At 37.7% G+C, this 18,711-nt stretch overlaps 1 protein-coding gene and 1 long non-coding RNA gene across 3 annotated transcripts in view; one reads left to right on the top strand and one right to left on the bottom strand.

Moving 5' to 3' along the window:
• Positions 1-18,711, top strand: part of LOC103280161 (uncharacterized) — a 31,970-nt gene that overhangs the window by 5,526 nt on the left and 7,733 nt on the right. The window lies entirely within an intron of this gene.
• On the bottom strand, positions 1,379-18,656 carry ndufv2 (NADH:ubiquinone oxidoreductase core subunit V2). Of its 2 annotated transcripts, none has more exons than XM_008118176.3 (8): positions 18,497-18,656; positions 10,511-10,576; positions 9,220-9,282; positions 9,022-9,138; positions 7,133-7,301; positions 4,860-4,969; positions 2,955-3,031; positions 1,379-1,531 (listed from the first exon to the last, which is right to left on the bottom strand). In XM_008118176.3, the coding sequence occupies exons 1-8, from the start codon at positions 18,536-18,538 to the stop codon at positions 1,438-1,440; spliced, it is 738 nt and encodes a 245-aa protein (XP_008116383.1). In that variant the 5' UTR covers positions 18,539-18,656; the 3' UTR covers positions 1,379-1,437. The 2 variants fall into 2 exon arrangements, with proteins under 2 accessions (XP_008116383.1, XP_008116384.1); XM_008118177.3 differs by lacking the exon at positions 18,497-18,656 and adding an exon at positions 18,246-18,324.

Here is an 18,711-nt window from a genome sequence, read left to right as displayed (position 1 = left end):
GTATCCCGTTTGTATATTTGTATATATTGCAACTGTGAAGATTAAAGCCTCCAGATATTTTAGATGAAAACTCAAATCCATGAGTTTACTGAACAGTGTGTAGATAAGGTCAGATGCTGGCAGTTGGACTCTGCTAATAGACGTGGCTACAGCATGTGTTTTGCTGTGAAAGAACTCTGCTATATTTTTGCTTGCTTCTGGGACTACTATCCAGCTTGCAGCAGTTCGGGGAGGTTGTGATTTGCAAACTATAAATCACTTCACGACCAGCATCCTGTGACAAAGAATGATTCATGGAAGATTAAAAAGTGACAGAAGACAACACCGACTCTTCATTTCTGATGCAAGACCGTCTGTGCATCAGATTAAGGCATCTAGTGTATCCAAAGTAACAGTGTCTGAAAAACACATTCTGAGCCAATCCATGCAATTAAAGCCATGACACAAAGGAATGTATTTGCAATGATTGGAAACATTCTTTAGCAGAAGCCAAATTTTAGTATTTTACTGGATGCATATAGGTGCAGGATTGGAGCAGTAGCTTTCTATCCAGAGTTTTAAGTCCTGTGTGCCTCCACTTAGAATGTATTATAAAAACCTTTACATTTTCTAGTAAGATCAGCTAGGCTAAAACTGGTGACTGATGTTTACTCAACAGATTATGCTGTGTTTGCATTTGTAACCAGCTAGATTCTGCTATTATGGACAAGCAAATAGTTTGACTGATGGAACTGTCCAATTCTACAGTAACAATACTCATATGTAATTTGTGTATTCAAAAAATACACTACTGCATAAAAACAGGATTAATCTTGTACTACTTCACTCAAACTGTTATTCAACAGCTCCACCATTATATTTTGCCAACTTTCGGAATTTTATGTAAACACTCTATTTTCTTAATTCTGTATTTTTGGGCCAGAGATTATTTCCAACATTCAAATATTTGTTCCTTGGTGTACCAGTAACAATTCTACCATAGAAAATGAAATTCTGAAGATGCTTATTTCCATTTGGCAAAACATTTTCAAGCAACAGGATTCAATCTAAAAAGCCATTTTTAAAAATTATCTATGCTTCTTTGTCCCCTCCTTCCCACTTCATTCACGTTTTGCACAATTTTAATAGGCATCTATCTCTATGTATGTATGTGTGTGTGTGTAAAAATATATGTAGCTATTTGGTTAGCATGCTATTTTTTCTTGATTTGTTTATATAACTAATAACAGACTTTGAAATTATGATTATATTTTATATTAGTTAAAAACAGAAACTTTATAATAAAGCTTAGGTTTTAATTTCAGGTGCTGTGTGGCTGGTATTTGAACTGTCAATTATAATTATAAAGAAACATTCCAGATTTGTTGAAACAGAACACTTGTATCCTTATTTTAGATTTTATTTTTGAAGTACTATTTTACAGAAGGAAAAGCAATTCTAAAGATCTGACCGTACTCCAAAGCCAGGTGGCTTAGGTGGTTCTGTCAGAGAAGTAAGACCGCCAACTGGCTCACAAGAGAAGCGTCCATTTCTAAAAAGGAATTAAGCAATTCATTGTTAAAGTATTACTCACTCCACCACTCATTTTTACGAATGAAGATTAGTTTGACTCATCTTAGGAATTAAACATTTATTCAGTTTTGGTCAGTAATAAATAGGAACTTGAAAATATGACCCCGACTTCACATCTAAATCATCAGACTATAAAGTGAATGCATACTGCTATCCTATGGGCATGTTCCTGTTGGAATCACAGATTATACTCTGTGGATTAATACTACTATATTCAGGCAAGATAGGTATTCCAAAAAGTAGTTACAGTATTACATCTTTATCCTGTCTATTGCTCACATAATTCTTACAGCAATCTTATGATGTAGAACTAGCAGCTGTCAAGATGTTACTGAATTGAAGACTCTGTCATCTTGGCCGCTGCCTGAGGCTAATGAAAGTTGAAGTCCCAAAATCATAAAAGCACACAGATTCCCCAACCATAGGTAGGTTACAATGAGAAACTATATTGAAATCATCTATCAAGCATTGTAATTGGCTGGTGATTTGAACTTGATTCTCTGTGGTTTGTCTATAGAACTGATACACCCATCCTTCACTGACGTAAACTCACAAAGGGATCTTATAGCACCTTTCATATGTACCTGATGAAGCAGACTTAAGTTTACAAAAAAATATGCTATTGATTGAACAGGCCCTAGTTCCAAGGTGGCGTAAGGCTGTTGAAAAGTATGGAGATTATGTGGAAAAGTGACATTTTGTTCCTAAAGAATGTATCTGTGTACTATATAAGAAGATGTAGAATACAATTTGGATTTTTTTAAATGGTACACATTGCTTTTGGAATGACCCTTGTAACATTGTACCATGTTACTAGAGAAAATGGTTAGGGCAAATGCTGCCTTGATTTTTTTTTAAACTCAAGTCTCTAGCAATAAGTTAATTTGATTCAATATAGCAATTCAAGGCATTTGTGTAGATTTAGTGTATATTTTCTGCCTATGCAAGCCAGTTGCCTTGATCTTACAAGCTGTGCATATTTTTTAAATAAGGCAAAGATATTATAAACCTGCCATACAGAGGCATCAATAAGCACAAGTTATACTTGGAGAAATGAAAAGCATTTTCCATGTAAGAAAAATGTGTCTATCTAACAGACACTTAGCACAATTCAAAGATGCGGTTCATATTCATCGAATGATTAAAGAACAAAGAAATATTAACACATCATTCTGTTTCTTGCCACATAGGAAACAAGGCTTTTAATCTGCTTTTATAGATAATCTTTAAAAAATAATTAAAGCATTATGGGGACAAAGTCTCAAAATGCCTATAATTTAGAGAAATGTGCTTGAAACTGAGTGGGACAATATTCAGTAATAATACTGATTTTTGGTTATATGGCCCCAGAGTAGTTATTCTTATATAGCATAATAAAATACCTTGGTCCAGGTTTTGGAACTTTTCCAGCTTTCAGTTCATCAAGTATGTCTTCAATGTCTTTTGTTGTCAGATCTTCCTGTAAAATGAAATAAGAAATGTAGCATCCCTTATATAAAAACAGTAGGTATAAAGTGATACCAGAACTCTTTGTTTTTGATACATTACAATCATTACAAGCATTTTAGGGGTTGTCTACTGCTTTTTATTTATGCTACACATGAGAAATGTGATGATTATCTAGATTTGAATCCTACTGTTAAATTAGGATTTATTTAAGTATTGTTTTTGCCATTCAGTACTTATTTTAATGGGCCAATTGTAGCTGGAGCTAAGAATTGGATTCAGACTTTAATTATATTGGTATCTGGGAAATTCATGTATCATTATAACTAGTACCACCATTTCATAGAGCCAATATAACTTATAAATATATTCCATTACTGAGAGTCAGAGTGAACACAGGGGGTTGAGTATTTGAGACCAGGGTTGTGTCCTTGTTCTGACATGGAAACCCACTGGCAAGTCACGTTCAGTCTTGGAAAAAGGCAAAGCAAACCCACTGAAAAAGTCTTGTTAAGAAAACCTTGGCCCCTTCTACACTGCCATATAAAATCCAAATTATCTGCTTTGAACTGGATTATACGGCAATGTAGACTCATAATCCAGTTCAAAGCAGATAATGTGGATTATCTGTTTGATAATATGGATTATATGGTAGTGTAGAAGGGGCCTTTGTCATAGGTTGGCTTGGTATGTGTATGTGCCTTCAAGTTGCTTGTCAATTTATGGTGACCCCATACATTTCATAAGTCTTAAGCAAGTAATACTCAGATGTGGTTTTGCCAATTCTGTCCTTTGAATTGCCCACAGTATCTAGTATCCATTGGTGGTCTCCTATCCAAGGACTAAACAAGGCTGACCTTGCTTAGCTTCCAAGATCACATAGGATCTGATGCCTTCGGGATATTTAGGTGGCCTTGGTTCACCTTAGAGTTACTGTAAATCAGAAATGTCTTGAAGGCACACAACAACATACTCAATTCCTGCAATTCATATTTTAAGGTTCATAAACTATTTTGTGTAGAAAAAAAGAGATGTTTTGTCATGAAACTTCAGCTTCAATCTCAAATTTAGGCCCCTTCTAAACTGCTATAAAATTCAGATTATCAAAGCAGATAATCCAAATTATCTGCTTTGAACTGAACTATATGAGTCTGCACTGCCACACAATCCAGTTCAAAGCAGATAATCTGGAGTTTATATGGCAGTGTAGGAAGGGTCTTAAAGGCACAGCATACAGACAATGCTTAAATGCTGCACTTGCAAAATCACAAGGAAAAAACAGTTATCAATTATTACCTATCTCCTACAGACAATTAGACACCCTGATAGACAGCATAGCCTGTCTGGACAGTTATGTCAGGTTTCAATTATTCAGTAAACACTACAGCCTTGATTTTTCTTCTTTGGGGGTTACATTTTGTCCCTATCACAGAGACCTTAATTAAGAACAACTAATGAACTGGTTTCATACAATAGATACAGGGCCCTTCCACACAGCCATGCAACCTAAAATATCAAAGTGGATAATCCACAATATCAGCTTTGAACTGGATTATCTGAGTCCACACTATCATATAATCCAGTTCAATGTGGATTTTACATAGCTGTGTGGAAGGGGCCACAGAACGTACTGCACATCTGAATTCTTAGGAATACAATATAGTTAGTGTAATACATTACAATTATCACAAAATAAGACCCACATCAAAATAGAAATGACATTTAAAGCGGATATCCCTATTTTTATGTTAGCATTTGTATTTTAAGTCTTTACAGCCTCCAGCTTTCATGCTGCAGAAATATACTGCAAATTAGGGTTATGCAAGCTAACTTGTACTTACATAGTAGTTATCATTTATTTGTACCATTGGTGCATTCACACAAGCTCCCAAGCATTCTACTTCAGTTAGAGTGAATAGCTGATCAGATGTTGTTTCTCCAACTTTTATACCTAAGAGAGATCATTTAAATTATAATTAAGAAAAAACTGAGTAGCAACAACACCTACAATATAATAATTCTCCATAGCCATTTACCCCAATCCAGACAAGGACAAAATATATACAATAGGCAGTTGTCTGTTTTAGTCTGATTGGGATGGAAATTGTGTGTAGAGATGGAATTTCTATTCCAATTTGCCAGATTCTGGATTAACAGACCTGGCTGCTACAGGCTGTTCTGTGTGGGCCTGCCTATGAAAAATGTTTAGATACTATAAACTAGCAGAAATACAGCAGTCAGATGTTTTAGAGACCATATATCACTTGATGTAAATACAGTGTTTTCATTTTGTTTCTCAATGTAGTACAGGATAGTAATTTGACCTATATAGACCTGGTGGCCAGAATACCTCAAAACACACACACAGCCTCTGATGTGCTACCTGCAAGTGGAAGTCTTCATCAGAAATCTGGTTTATGTCCTGTAATTCTTCTCTTTAAAATGTCCTAATACAAAACAGAGGCTAGGTTGGTGGTACAAGTGATCTGTCCTGTTTTGTAGCATTATCCCTACTGTGAAACTCTCCTAAGAGAAGCTGGGCTGACTACATCCTTATCAAGTTCTTGTCAATCAGTTTCACGGTTAACCTTTCACAGATGTGAATATGCTGATTTATTTTCAACTGCACTGTTTTGACTTCTATTGTGCTATGATCCTATTTTTCATTTAGGTTTTATATTGCTACGAGTGTCCTTGTGGGCTGAAAAGCAACACATAAATTACAATCCTGTTGTATAATTACACTCATCTAAATATGCTGGCATAGGCAATGGTATTGACATGGAAGCAAGAGGGAAAAGCCACTAGTGCAACAACAGTAAGGGAATACCAACTAAGTAGTTGTATGAAGAGGAAGGCTGCCATTTTTAGAGTTTAGGTGTTCTGGATTTTTTAGCTATGTTGTGGCACAAGTGTCTGTCCAAGTAAGCCTTCCCAGAGCTCTGAGTCCTCCTCAAGATATATACTAGAGAAAGGAGGTTGGTTAGAAGCAGAATTTCCCTTACAATGACTACTTGGGTCTACCTTTCTTTGCTGCCCTGTTCTAACCCTAGTAAAAGCCAAATGCTTAATGGGCTGTTAAACTAACAGAGTGCATTCCCAGAATATTCTGATCAAAAATATCATAACATTGATAGTGATAAGTAATCAGTAGCAGTGAGCTTAGATTTAAAAAACATTAAAATGCTACTCATCAGAAAAGAGGAAACTGAAGCATAAAAAAGAAAAGGATGGACGCTAAGTAATTTATAATGCTACTTAGGATTTTTCTACATTTCTAATATGTGTATGTATAACCTGCCATTCAGGACAATTGAGTTTCTCAAAAGAAAGGCGAGAAATGTCATTTCTACTAAATATTAGTTTTAGCAATTGTACTCCCCACTGATAGAGAACATCCCTGTGAGGAATAAGAGCAGATCCACCGCCTCTAGAATCTCCAGAACATTATCTACAATTATGGAAGTTGCCAAATATGTCCCACCCTGTACGCCACAACTTCTAACAACAGCAATTTTATAGAAGGATCCACATTTCTTGGAATCCCAAGAATATGGGTTTTATTTATCTAAACATCTCATCTAATTGTAAACTTTGTCATGGAATCAAGCTTTGTGCCTAAGAATGGGAGAGATTTCAAAACAGTATGTCATCCAGGAGACATCTCTCAATACTGTCGTACATTTTATTCTTTACACTAGTGTTAATAGTTTGTGACTAAAGTATTATACATATTCTCAATTTTTACAATTACTATAACTAGTAGATTATTTCAAATCAATTTGCAGTTACTCCCTACTGAGCCATATGAACGTAAGCATATCTCCAGGTGTTTTTTTTAAATTTCTCTGCTTAGCAATCTTTATTGCTTCCATGCTAGTGAATTTTTCAAGCCATAGGCTTCTGTTCCTCTCTTGCTTCCACTTTTTTCAGGTAGTATTGCAATAATTCTCAGAATACTTATAGCCACTGACAGATTAGTCAGTGACTAATAGAGACTTCACCACCCTCATGCTTCACGTTCTAGTTTAGAGTGCAATTTGATTTAAATACAACAAGGCAATATAGTATGAAATTTCTGTACAGTACAGGGATAATAAGCTTTGTATCATACCGAGCTTCTGCTGAATGGCTTCTAATATGCTATCTGAGTCTCGTAGCATGCAAGGTGTAGTGGTGCAGATTTGGATATGGTGTTTTCCAACAGGTTTACGATTATACATTGTGTAAAAGGTCGCTACTTCATAAACTCTCATGGGAGGCATCTTTAGAATTTCGGCAACCTAAAACAATGAGAAAAGACCACTTAATTCCTTGGATACAAAAAAATATCAATACCAACAGTTACTAAGGGATTTTTAAATATCATTTATAATGCCAGCTATACTAAATTGTCTTAATCTATAGGATTTCTCAAAGAAAAGAAAATTTAACAGCACCAACAGAAATTGTGAAGCAAAAACAGATAGTTACATCTTAAATAATAATAATAATTTTTTTACCCGCCTCCCCTCATGGCTCAAGGTGGGTTCAAAACACATAATCATTTAAATTAAGTTTGCTTTTCCTCATCCAGCCCATTACCTCCTCCTGGCATTCATTCAGAGGAGACACACTATCATTAGTTGAAACTGTTTTTAAAGACATGGAGAGATATATTCAGGTGTCATCAGCATACTGATAACACCCCGCCCCATGCCTACGGATGATCCCTCCCAGCAGCTTCATGTAAATATTAAAGAGCATTGGGGATAGAATGGCACCTTGTGGGACACCACATAACAGCTCCTTTTTTGAGGAGCATCTATCCCCAAGCACCACTATCTGGAACCTGCCTGAGAACTATGACCAGAACCACTGCAGCACAGTGCCTCCATTCCCAGCCCCTCTAGGTGTTCCAGAAGAATACCATGGTTGATAGAATCAAAGGCTGCTGGGAGATCAACAAGCACCAACAGGGACACATTTCCCTCTTTGATGTTGAGAGGGAGATCCTCCACTAAGGCAACCATAGCAGTCTCAGCTCTGTATTCTGCTCTGAAATCGGTTTGAAATGAGTCAAGGAAGGGTGTGTTATACAAGACTGCCTGGAGTTGGAGGGCAACTGCCTTCTCAATCACCTTGCCCAAAAATGGAACATTAGACACTGGTCTGTAATTATTAAGGTTCAGGGGATCCAGGGAGGGCTTCTTCAGCAGCGGTGTAACTACTGTTGAATGATAAGTTTTATGTTAATTACATTAATGTAAAATGTTTAGTAAAAAATGAATACCATTTAAAAATTATTCTTGATGAGTGCTGGGTTTAAAAGCTTCTGAAATGGTTTGCACTCTGAGAAATGTGACTCAGTTCAAATATGCAATTTAAATGTATAGGTTTTGTCTAATTGTTGTGATCAGTTTACTATTTCCAATACTGTATTGGCATATCAGCAGAGGGAAGTATGTGTGACAGAAGGAGGCAGTAAAATTTTTGTTCAAAATCAAAAGTTTGCTTAGAACACTTATTACATACCTTAATTAAAACTTTTAAAAAGAAAACTTTTTAAAATTAGTGAGGTTTAAAATAATAGAAATAGTAGTACAGTAGAGTCTCATTTATCCAAGACTCGCTTATACAAGGTTCTGGATTGTCCAATGCATTTTTGTAGTCAATGTTTTCAATATATCGTGATATTTTGGAGCTAAATTTGTAAATACAGTAATTGCAACATAACATTACTGCATATCGAACTACTTTTTCTGTCAAATTTGTTGTATAACATGATGTTTTGGTGCTTAATTTGTAAAATCATAACCTAATTTGATGTTTAATAGGCTTTTTCTTAATCCCTCCTTATTACCCAAGATTTTCGCTTATCCAAGGTTCTGCCAGCCCATTTAGCTTGGATAACTGTGCCAAATGTAAATTCTACCAAGAAATTGTTATTAGAGATTGTTGTGGTTTATTTTTTTTTAGTTTCAGTAAAAAAATGTGGGAGAAAAAATAAAGATAATAATGTACCTTATTCATAGCTGATATAGGTAGCCATCCATGCTGTCTTTGGGCTAGATCCAGAACTGGAATAACTGCAGCAGATTTGTGTCCCTCTGGGTAGTTGTTTACGATTGCCTCAATCCTCTATTAAAGAAAATAAATATTACACTGGCCAAATTCTTCATGTTGCTAGAGAACTATATCCTCTTGTCCATCATGACATACCTTATAGTTTTCAGGTGTAAAATCAAATGGGGTGCTTGGATTGTTTTCAGAAGTGTCCCTGTGCTGTACAAACAAACAAACAAATAAACATTTGGAAATGACATCTAGCAAATATATCAGGTGGTCAGTTGTGTAGAAAAGGACATGGGCAAAATCTCATGCAGGCATTTGTTTCAATTCTGTATAATTATTATGTAGGTAAAACCCAGTGAATCAGCACATTGCAGCGGTTATATGCTGGACTGTAAACTTAAGAAGTGAGAATTTGCACACCAGTCTAAAATATATAGAAATTTATTGTAGAAAATGTACCCTCTGTCAGCTCCAGCTACCCATGCAATGACATGAGAGAAGCCTCCCACAAGAATGGTAAAACATCAACATCCAGGCATCCCCTGGGCAACATCCTTGCAGATGGCCAATTCTCTCACACCAGAAGCGACTTGGTTTTTCAAGACGCTCCTGACATACTTTTATTATGATTACGATTATTGTATTTCATCACATAATAGTCACACTTTATATCCCTTTTTTGACAGATAAAAGGGGGGTGCGACTATTATATGATGGAAAAAGTTTGGGCACACAGGCGAATAAAGCGGTGCTTCATTCACTCCCTCCCTCACTCACCTGTGTGTCTGCTCTTTCAGGCATGGTGGAAAGCACACAGTGCTTTTTGACTCAGTCATGTGAAGCACTGTGCCTGAAATAACAGTGGGCATGCAGGAGAGTGAGTGATTGCAGCACTGCTTCACTTGCCCATGTGCCCGCTCATCTTTCAGGCATGGGGCTTCATGTAGTTGAATGAAGCGCTGTGCCAAATGAGTAAAGCACCATGCACGCAAGCAAGTGAAGCACCCTTGCTGAATCAACAGTACAACTAGTATGCAAGAAAAGCAAAAATACCAATTTTGCGACCCAAAAATGGGGGTGCAACCATTTCACGGTGGTGACTACTACACAATGAAATACAGTAGCTTATCAACATAAATTCACCCACACAGATATCAATACATTACACCAAAACAAGGATAAAGTCCCCAGTGTGGCCCTTTTTTTGCTTTTTAAAAGTAAATATTACTGTATAAATGACAAGAGCTGGGGGAAAGAGTGGGGGGACACTATTTTGTTCACAGGTGCTACATGAGAGAAAAGTAATCTTTCCATTGATCCTCTTCTTCCATCAACACACGGATCCTGGTCAGGTTATTTGCAACTAAAAGACTTGTGAATAAAAGACAGATTTCTCAGTGTTCAGTTATATCTGCTTTAGTATAAATACATTACTTACCACAAACAAAGCTCCACCACCACCCTTGCATGCAGCTGTTGTATGAAGACAGCGAACCTGTGCCGCCTACAAAACACAAGGTAAAAGCCATTTTTTCTTCCATTTACTGCTAGCATGTTAAATTCATCCTTAGTTAGAGTAGATCTATTGAAACCATTGGAATTTATGTTCATTACTAACAAGCTTGACTGATTCCAATGAGTTCACTCTTGACTACATTGGAATTCAAACCAATGTATGCAATATATTCAAAGTGAGAAGCACAGTAGATAAATATTTCCAGAGAAATCTTTAACGCTGATTTGTATATTCCCTTTCTATCCCTGAATTGCATATATGGCTCAGGAGGGAATTTCTCCCATTCCGGAAAATTGGGGCAGAGGTAGGTATGAGATCTCAGTTTAGTCTACCTACAACAATTTTTTGAGAATTGTGACCTAATGCTCCTTTCCCACTGACGTTCTTAAAAAAAAAAAAAAACGTGGCAAGCTTATCTCTGTGTTAAATGCCTTTATGACATTCATAGACATTTGTAGTAATTCCCTTTTCACACATCTTATTAGTATTAGTTAGAATCCATATTGCTAGGTTACATGCTTGATCTAGCAACAAATCTACTAAGTAAATGGCTCATACAAAGCTACCAAATAGTACTGTAATACAGTAGAGTCTCACTTATCCAACATAAACGGGCCGGCAGAGCATTGGATAAGCGAATAAATTGGATAATAAGGAGAGATTAAGAAAAAGCCTATTAAACATCAAAATAGGTTATGATTTTACAAATTAAGCACCACAACATCATGTTATACAACAAATTTGACAGAAAAAGTAGTTCAATGTGCAGTAATGCTACGTAGTAATTACTGTATTTACGAATTTCGCACCAAAATATCATGATATATTGAAAACATTGACTACAAAAATGTGTTGGATAATCCAGAACGTTGAATAAGCGAGTGTTGGATAAGCGAGACTCTACTGTATATATAATAGAGTTACATCACTGATCTCCCTAAAATAACACCAAAAATATGCAAAGAGTTAGTAGAAAGCAGAATAGAGAAATACATATGCTTGGACAGGACCTTGGCAAGAGACTATTATAATACACACAGAAATAAATTTAAGGGAACTAATATGAATGCACAGAGAAGATTAATGATCAAATACAGCTGGGAACCCCCAATTGTGCAGCGGATTAAACCGCTGAGCTGCAGAACTTGATGACTGAAAGGTCGGAGGTTCGAATCCGGGTAGTGGGGTGAGCTCCCACTGTTAGCCCCAGCTTCTGCCAACCTAGCAGTCCGAAAACATGCAAATGTGAGTAAATCAATAGATACCGCTCCAGCGGGAAGGTAACAGCGCTCCATGCAGTCATGCTGGCCACATGACCTTGGAGGTACCTACAGACAACGGCAGCTCTTCGGCTTAGAAATGGAGATGAGCACCAGAGTCGGACACGACTACACTTAATGTCAGGAGAAAACCTTAACCTACAGCTGTAAGACAGGCATGGCCAAGGATTCATCCATACTATAGAATTAATGCAGTTTGACACCATTTTAACTGCTTTGGCTCAATGCTATGGAATCATGGGAACTGTAGTTTTATAAGGTCTTAGCTTTCCTCACCAGACTACAGTTCTCATGACTTCATAGCATTGAACCGTAACATTTAAAGTGGTATCAAACTTCATTCATACCACAATGTAAACAATCCATATCACAATCCCAAGTGACAAGGCATAATTTGGAATCTGATAACACTACAAGGTCAAACTGTGGAAAAGAACCTCAACTTCTAATTCCTTTGAAGTACCTATCAACAAACAAACAAACAACTCCACCTCCTGTGTTTATTTGTGAAGCAGGATGGCTGTATTGTACATGGTTGGATTAAGGTTTGTTTTGATGAGCTTATAAGATTTTGTTCAGTTTATTATGGAATAGGACTGACCCAGGACATATTACAGCAAGTGATACCCTTCATAGTACTGTAGCGTTAAATACTCTAAAAATCAAGATGTAAAGCACTATTGTCTGGTTATGTTATGTTGCCACCTGAGACAAAAAAAATCACTAAAACCTCCCTGCTACATGTCAGGAAAAATATAGTAATATCTTAAATAACTAATAATTTACTGCCCTTACAAGCTACTCAAAATCTGCAGCATAAAGCAACTACCACTTTATGCAGAAGCAGCAACCAATCCATACTAAAATTCCAAAGAGATCCAGGCACTATATAGCATGGTGGATCACTATGGAATTAATTCTCTGCAGTCTTTTAAATGTCTCTTACTCTCAAATGACAGAATGCAACTAAGAATAGCTTCATCCCTCCTCAGCCCTTCCCCTGTCCCCAAACTATGGAACTCAAATTGACATGTTGGAGGTAAAAATACCTCAAGACCTATAGAAGTAATCTCTACTGGCTTTAGAAACAATTTAGGCAACCAAATCCATTAATCTCTACAGGGGCATTAAAGCTTGCTGCACATAATTATACAACTGTATGACCAGAGACTGCAGGATTCTAATCACTGAATACTGTAAACTCAGAAGCATCAAGCCTTCTTTATCCAGAAAGACAACCCCCATATTTACACACTGTTTAATTAAACTATGTAGTTTACTATTGCATGATGTGGTTATGGTTATGAGTAATAAACTGTCTTCCAGAATGGGAGGTAGTAGGCCACTGAATAACAGTTACTAAATAACAATGGGTGAGAGCCTGTTTGGGATCCTCACAGAGATAACTGCTTGACAACCACATAAACAAATAAACAAACTGGTCTAATCCAAAATCCTTCTTATAATAGTCTTAAATTGAATTTAAACAAAACATTAGCTTATTATGTTTCTTCAGCAAATAAGGAGTCAAACCTCCATTACTGGTGGTTTTTTTATTGGAAGTGTATCATCTTATGGGGAAAGGGCTAATAATGTGGGGTTTTTTTTCTTTAAATGGGTGTGGAAAATTGAGAAAATAACACCATCAGGTGAAGAATGTAAAGCCCTTACACTCAGTACTTAGATGTGTGTATAGTTAATGTTTAGTGTGTGTGTATGGGGGGAGGGTTCTAGTGTTTTATATATTAAGAAAATGTATATCCACACTGTTTTGTATGTTGTCTTATGATTTATATTTTAAGGGGTTTTGGTCTGTTTGTTGGTTTGGTGTTAGTTTTTCTGAATAAAAATTATCAATTAAAAAGGACACTAGTTTGTATTAAATTGTATTTAATTTGTATAATTTAATTTATATCATTTAACTTATAAGTTATATCATTTAACTTATATATGGAGGTTTAATACTTGAAAATATAAGGTTACTTTTCATTATCATTCATATGCAAGTCTACAAATACATGGAATTATTAATGTTCCAGTACAATGATGACAGTCTGCACCACGTTACTCCAGAAGCCACTAGAAAAAAGCACACAAAATATGGCTTTAAGTATTAGTGAGTTCCTGATAAAATTCAAACTTTTATCAAGGGAACATTCTTCATGAAAACTATTAAAAATACTTGTTTCAGTTACTGTAACTAAACTGCTTACAATGACTTTTCATAAAGGCATAAAAATAAGGATACATTCTGAATACCCTGAACATTCAGTAATCCTTGCACCTCTCTTGCATGCTATTGTGTTTATCACTACAGCTGATTTTTGCTTGAAATTAGGGAACCTTATATGTTGGAAACAACCTGAAGGCACACAACAAGAACTTTCATCACAGATATTTGCAAAGCTATAATTTCCCTATTCAAAAAGGCCAGAAATGATGTCATGTTGGAGACAGTAGAGGGAATTGGCCCTTTCTTTTAGGTTCTCATGCGGTGGAGTAAGTTCTTGCATTTTGCCACTCTACTCAAGAGAAGGGGATGGTTCCTTTAAAAAAATAAAGAGTAAGGGTACAGTACTCACACTGACCTGTGGATAAGTCAGCCTATACACTTCAGTTCCAACCTATCTTCAAGACCACATTTCCTTCTATGAACTGGCCCTCCTCTCGGCCCTTGGTGGGGAGGAGGGGGGGCTTTCTTGGTGGTGGCCCCTAGCTTTGAAATGCCCTCCTGAGGGAGATCAGGCTAGCCCCCAGCCTCAAAACCTTCCACACACAAAGACATGACTTTTCCGACAAGCCATCGATCAGGTTTAGAGTCTTTAATAATAAGTATGAGGACCTTCAGATTCTCTATCAAACACTTTACAATTTTGAGATCAAATACTGCTGTTTTTAGCTACAGCAATCGCTGTATTTTATTGTTTTTAATCAGGGGGGAATATGAATATGTGATGTTATGTTGGCTATTTATTGTTTATGTTTTGTTTTGAACTTTTTGTGTTTTGCATGTTACACCTTGAGTGTTCGGTGAGCTGCCCTGAGTCCCTCTGGGAGATGGTGGCGGGATATAAATAAAAATTATCATTATTAATATTTTGTGGGCTGGTTTTCTGACTAAAATTTCTAGACTTATACATGAGTGTATAGGGTATGTTTTGTATATGCTCATACACACTGAATTAAAGTAATTTTATTTACAATAATTTTAATTTTGTGTAGGAAACGAAGTTTGTGTAAACTGAACCTTCAGAAAGCAAAGATATCACTATGTCAGCCACCCATATGAACAAATTTGGATTGTGGAGCACTTTGGATACTTCACCTGTAATATAATCTGAAACTATTTGTTACAGTATAAATTTCCAAAACATATTAGTCAGTTTTTTTTTTAAATACAAAATCGCTCAAGCTGTTTATGTCCTGTTTAACATTTGATATGACATTTAATGTCCTAAATGTGCTAAAATGACATTTGTACTCATTTTATGAATCTATTCAAAGAATCAGCAGAATTTATTTTAGAATGAGGTTCCAAATCTCAATAAGAAGAGGAAATTGATATTTCATACCACAACTGGAGAGGAAAAAAGTGAATACTTTCCTTTTTTTCGGAACAAAGATAATTTACACTTCAAAAACAGTCAAGAGGGTCAGCTGTCCCTACACACACTTTTTAAAATTGTGACAGGAGACTACAGCTCTTGCAAATCCATACGTTCTTTATTTGGAAACACTTCACTGTGTGCACAAAGATGTGTATTTAAGAGACCCTTCCCATGTTTGCCAGATTTGTGGATGGCATTGCCAACTGCAGCTAGCTTGGGTGGTCCCATATGTGCATTCCAGTGTTTGGGCTTTTGAAAACAATACTGAACAAATAATTATCCTAGGCCTTGTTCGCTTATCTGTCTAGTAGTATTATTAATAACTGGAACGTTATTACAAGGCTGATGCAGAGTACAATGAAGAATTAAAACATTCTGTATGAAGTGATACATGTCAAATATATTGAATTAAGAAATCAGTCCCATTGAGCTGATTTTAAAACTTAACTTTGATACTGTTTTATTATTTTGGTGGAAGCCAAAAGAGGGAGATGGATAGAAGGATAGTCCATTTTATGGGAGTGAAGGACTAAAACCCATGTTTTCCTGTTATTCCCCCCACCCATGTTGCAGTCGTGGAAACAACCCTTGTTTATGAAATGGGAAAAGGGGGGGGGGGATAACCAGCGAAAAATGGGGAAATGGTTTTCCTCCTTCAACTCCCTCCCCATAAAATTGATTATCCTTTGTCTGGCGCCTCCTTTTGGCATCCGCCTGGATAATGGAACAATAACTTCTACATAAACATTCCTATAATGGCTGTTTTAGTGTCAGTTACACGAACAGCAGAAATTAGAACACCAGGATAAAGGTAGCTACATAAAATATTTTCTTATGAGTATGAAGTTTTAAGCATCTCCTGTGAAAGCAAGAGATGGAGATGATTGTATGAAACCAAACTCTTGCTGTAGGGGGTGGAGCAATTTCAATATCCATAAATAGCTGATGGATAGTGCAGATGGCTGAAAATGGTTTTTGCTTCCTTGGCTGTCACCTTACTTGCAGATAGCTGCCACACAGAAGATTGGCTTTTTCAGTTTGGAAGTCTAGAGGCCCTTCCACACAGCTATATAACCCAGAATATCAAGGCAGAAAATCCCACAATATCTGCTTTGAACTGGGTTATCTGAGTCCACACTGCCATATATTCCAGTTCAAAGCAGATAATGTGGGATTTTATTCAGCTGTGTGGAAGAAGCCTAGAAGGGTAGAAGTAATAAGGCCCTGTTTTCCTTCTCTCCCCTTCTGTCACTTAACTTGCAGGCCAAAGCTGATCAAGCAGAGGGATGAATTTGCAATGTTAAATACCATTTTGGGTAGCTGTGAGTTTTCCGGGCTGTATGGCCATGTTCCAGTACATTCTTTCCTGACAGTTTGCCTGCATCTCTGGCAAGAATCCTCAGAGGTTGTGAGGTCTGTTGGAAACTAGTTAAGTGTGGTTTATATATCTGTGGAATGATGTTCAGGGTGGGAGAAAAAACTCTTATCTGTTTGAGGCAGGTGTGAATGTTTCAATTGGCTGCCTTGATAAGCATTGAATAGCCTTTCAGTTTCAAGGCCTGGCTGCTTGCTACCATGGGGAATCCTTTGCTGGGAAGTGTTAACTGGCCCTGATTGTTTCCTTCTGGAATTACCCTGTTTTTTTAGTATTCTTTATTTACTGTCCTGATTTTAGATTTTTTATATAAAGATAAAGGTTTTACCCGACATTAAGACTAGTCGTGTCCGGATCTGGGTGTTGGTGCTCATCTCCATTTCTAAGACAAAGAGCTGGAGTTGTCTGTAGACACCTCCAAGGTCATGTGGCTGGCATGACTGCATGGACTCTGTTACCTTCCCGCTGGAGCGGTACCTTTTGATCTACTCACATTTGCATGTTTTCAAACTGCTAGGTTGGCAGAAGCTGGGGCTAATTGCTGGTAGCCTTTAAAAAAAAGGAGAATTCCAGACAGGAAACATTCAGGGCCAGCTAACACCTCCCAAGAAGTTATTGTTTTGGTTTTTTCAGGACTTTACTCCCAGCCCTGGTCCTATAGTTTGCATTTTGCACAAGCCCTTGTCCTGCCCTCTCACATCTGAACATCCCCACTTTCTCCGGCTACTGGTGGTTGATGTCGGTTGCTTATGTATTTTTATGATGTTTTTACTTTTCTCATTTTAAATGTTTTAATTATATTCTTTATTTGTTATTTGTTTTTAATTGTGTTTTACCTTCTAATCCTTGTTTATGCTGGGCTTGGTCCCGTGTAAGCTGCCCCGAGTTCTTTGGGGAGATGATGGCGGATTGTAAGAATAATGTTGTTGTTATTACAAAGGATTCCCCCAGGCACGAAGCAGCCAGGCCTTGAAGCTGAAAGGTTATTCTGTGCTAATCAGGGTGGCCAATTGAAACATTCATACCTGCCTCAAACAGACAAGAGTTCTTTTTCCCACCCTGGGCATCATTCCACAGATATATAAACCCCACTTGCCTAGTTTCCAACAGACCTCACAACCTCTGAGGATGCCTGCCATAGATGTGGGAGAAACGTCTGGAACATGGCCATACAGTCCGGAAAACTCACAGCAGCCCAGTGATTCCGGCCATGAAAGCCTTGGAAAACACATTAAATACCATTTTACCTGCCACGGTTTAATGCTGATGCCTCACCAAAGTACAGCTGCCATTATTCCACAGCACTGGGTCATGGCGGATAAAGTGGTTGCAGACTGCATTCATTCTACAGAAAACCCTGGATCCCAAACGTGCCAAGCCTGAATTGTACAAACCCTTCCGAAGTTTGGAAGACAGCAGTCAATCATTGCCATGACTATCCCCTCCCGCTACCGCTTCCTTTTCCACCGCAGGCCAGCAGGGGGCGCCCTGATAGGCGCGTCGGGGACTGTTTCCAAGCTCCTCCTCTTCCCCTTAAGCGAGGAAGGAAAGGCCGCCATGCCCTTGGCCTCTACCGCTCTCCACCGACTGTGCCCAGGAGGCGCAGCGTCACGGGGCAGCGGCCGCCTGCCTTTCCCCCTCTTACCGTGCGTGCAACGGCGACCCGAAAAGGAGCAGAGAGTAGCATGGCGGCGCTCACCACGGCCGGCAGCGTCTCCGCAATAGAAACCTTTCCTTCCCTCCGAGACCAAGCTCTTGCGCAGCCGCAGTCGGGAGGGCTCGGAGGGAGGACGCGCACGCGCGCTGAGGCCGAACGAAATGGCCGCCGCGCTTCCCCGAAAAGCGGAAGTGATGTCTAGT

The sequence above is a fragment of the Anolis carolinensis genome, chromosome 4, assembly GCF_035594765.1.
Source record: "Anolis carolinensis isolate JA03-04 chromosome 4, rAnoCar3.1.pri, whole genome shotgun sequence".
NCBI classification, from domain to species: Eukaryota; Metazoa; Chordata; class Lepidosauria; order Squamata; family Dactyloidae; genus Anolis; species Anolis carolinensis.
This window is presented reverse-complemented; position numbering and strand designations above follow the sequence as displayed.

Excerpts from the sequence above, each read along its gene's own strand:
- ndufv2 (XM_008118176.3), bottom strand. The coding sequence starts at position 18,538 with ATGCTACTCTCTGCTCCTTTTCGGGTCGCCGTTGCACGCACG. Across the intron at positions 9,283-10,510 it reads GTGGTGGAGCTTTGTTTGTG|CACAGGGACACTTCTGAAAA; the intron begins GTAAGTAATGTA and ends TTGTTTGTACAG. Across the intron at positions 9,139-9,219 it reads TTACACCTGAAAACTATAAG|AGGATTGAGGCAATCGTAAA; the intron begins GTATGTCATGAT and ends TTTCTTTAATAG.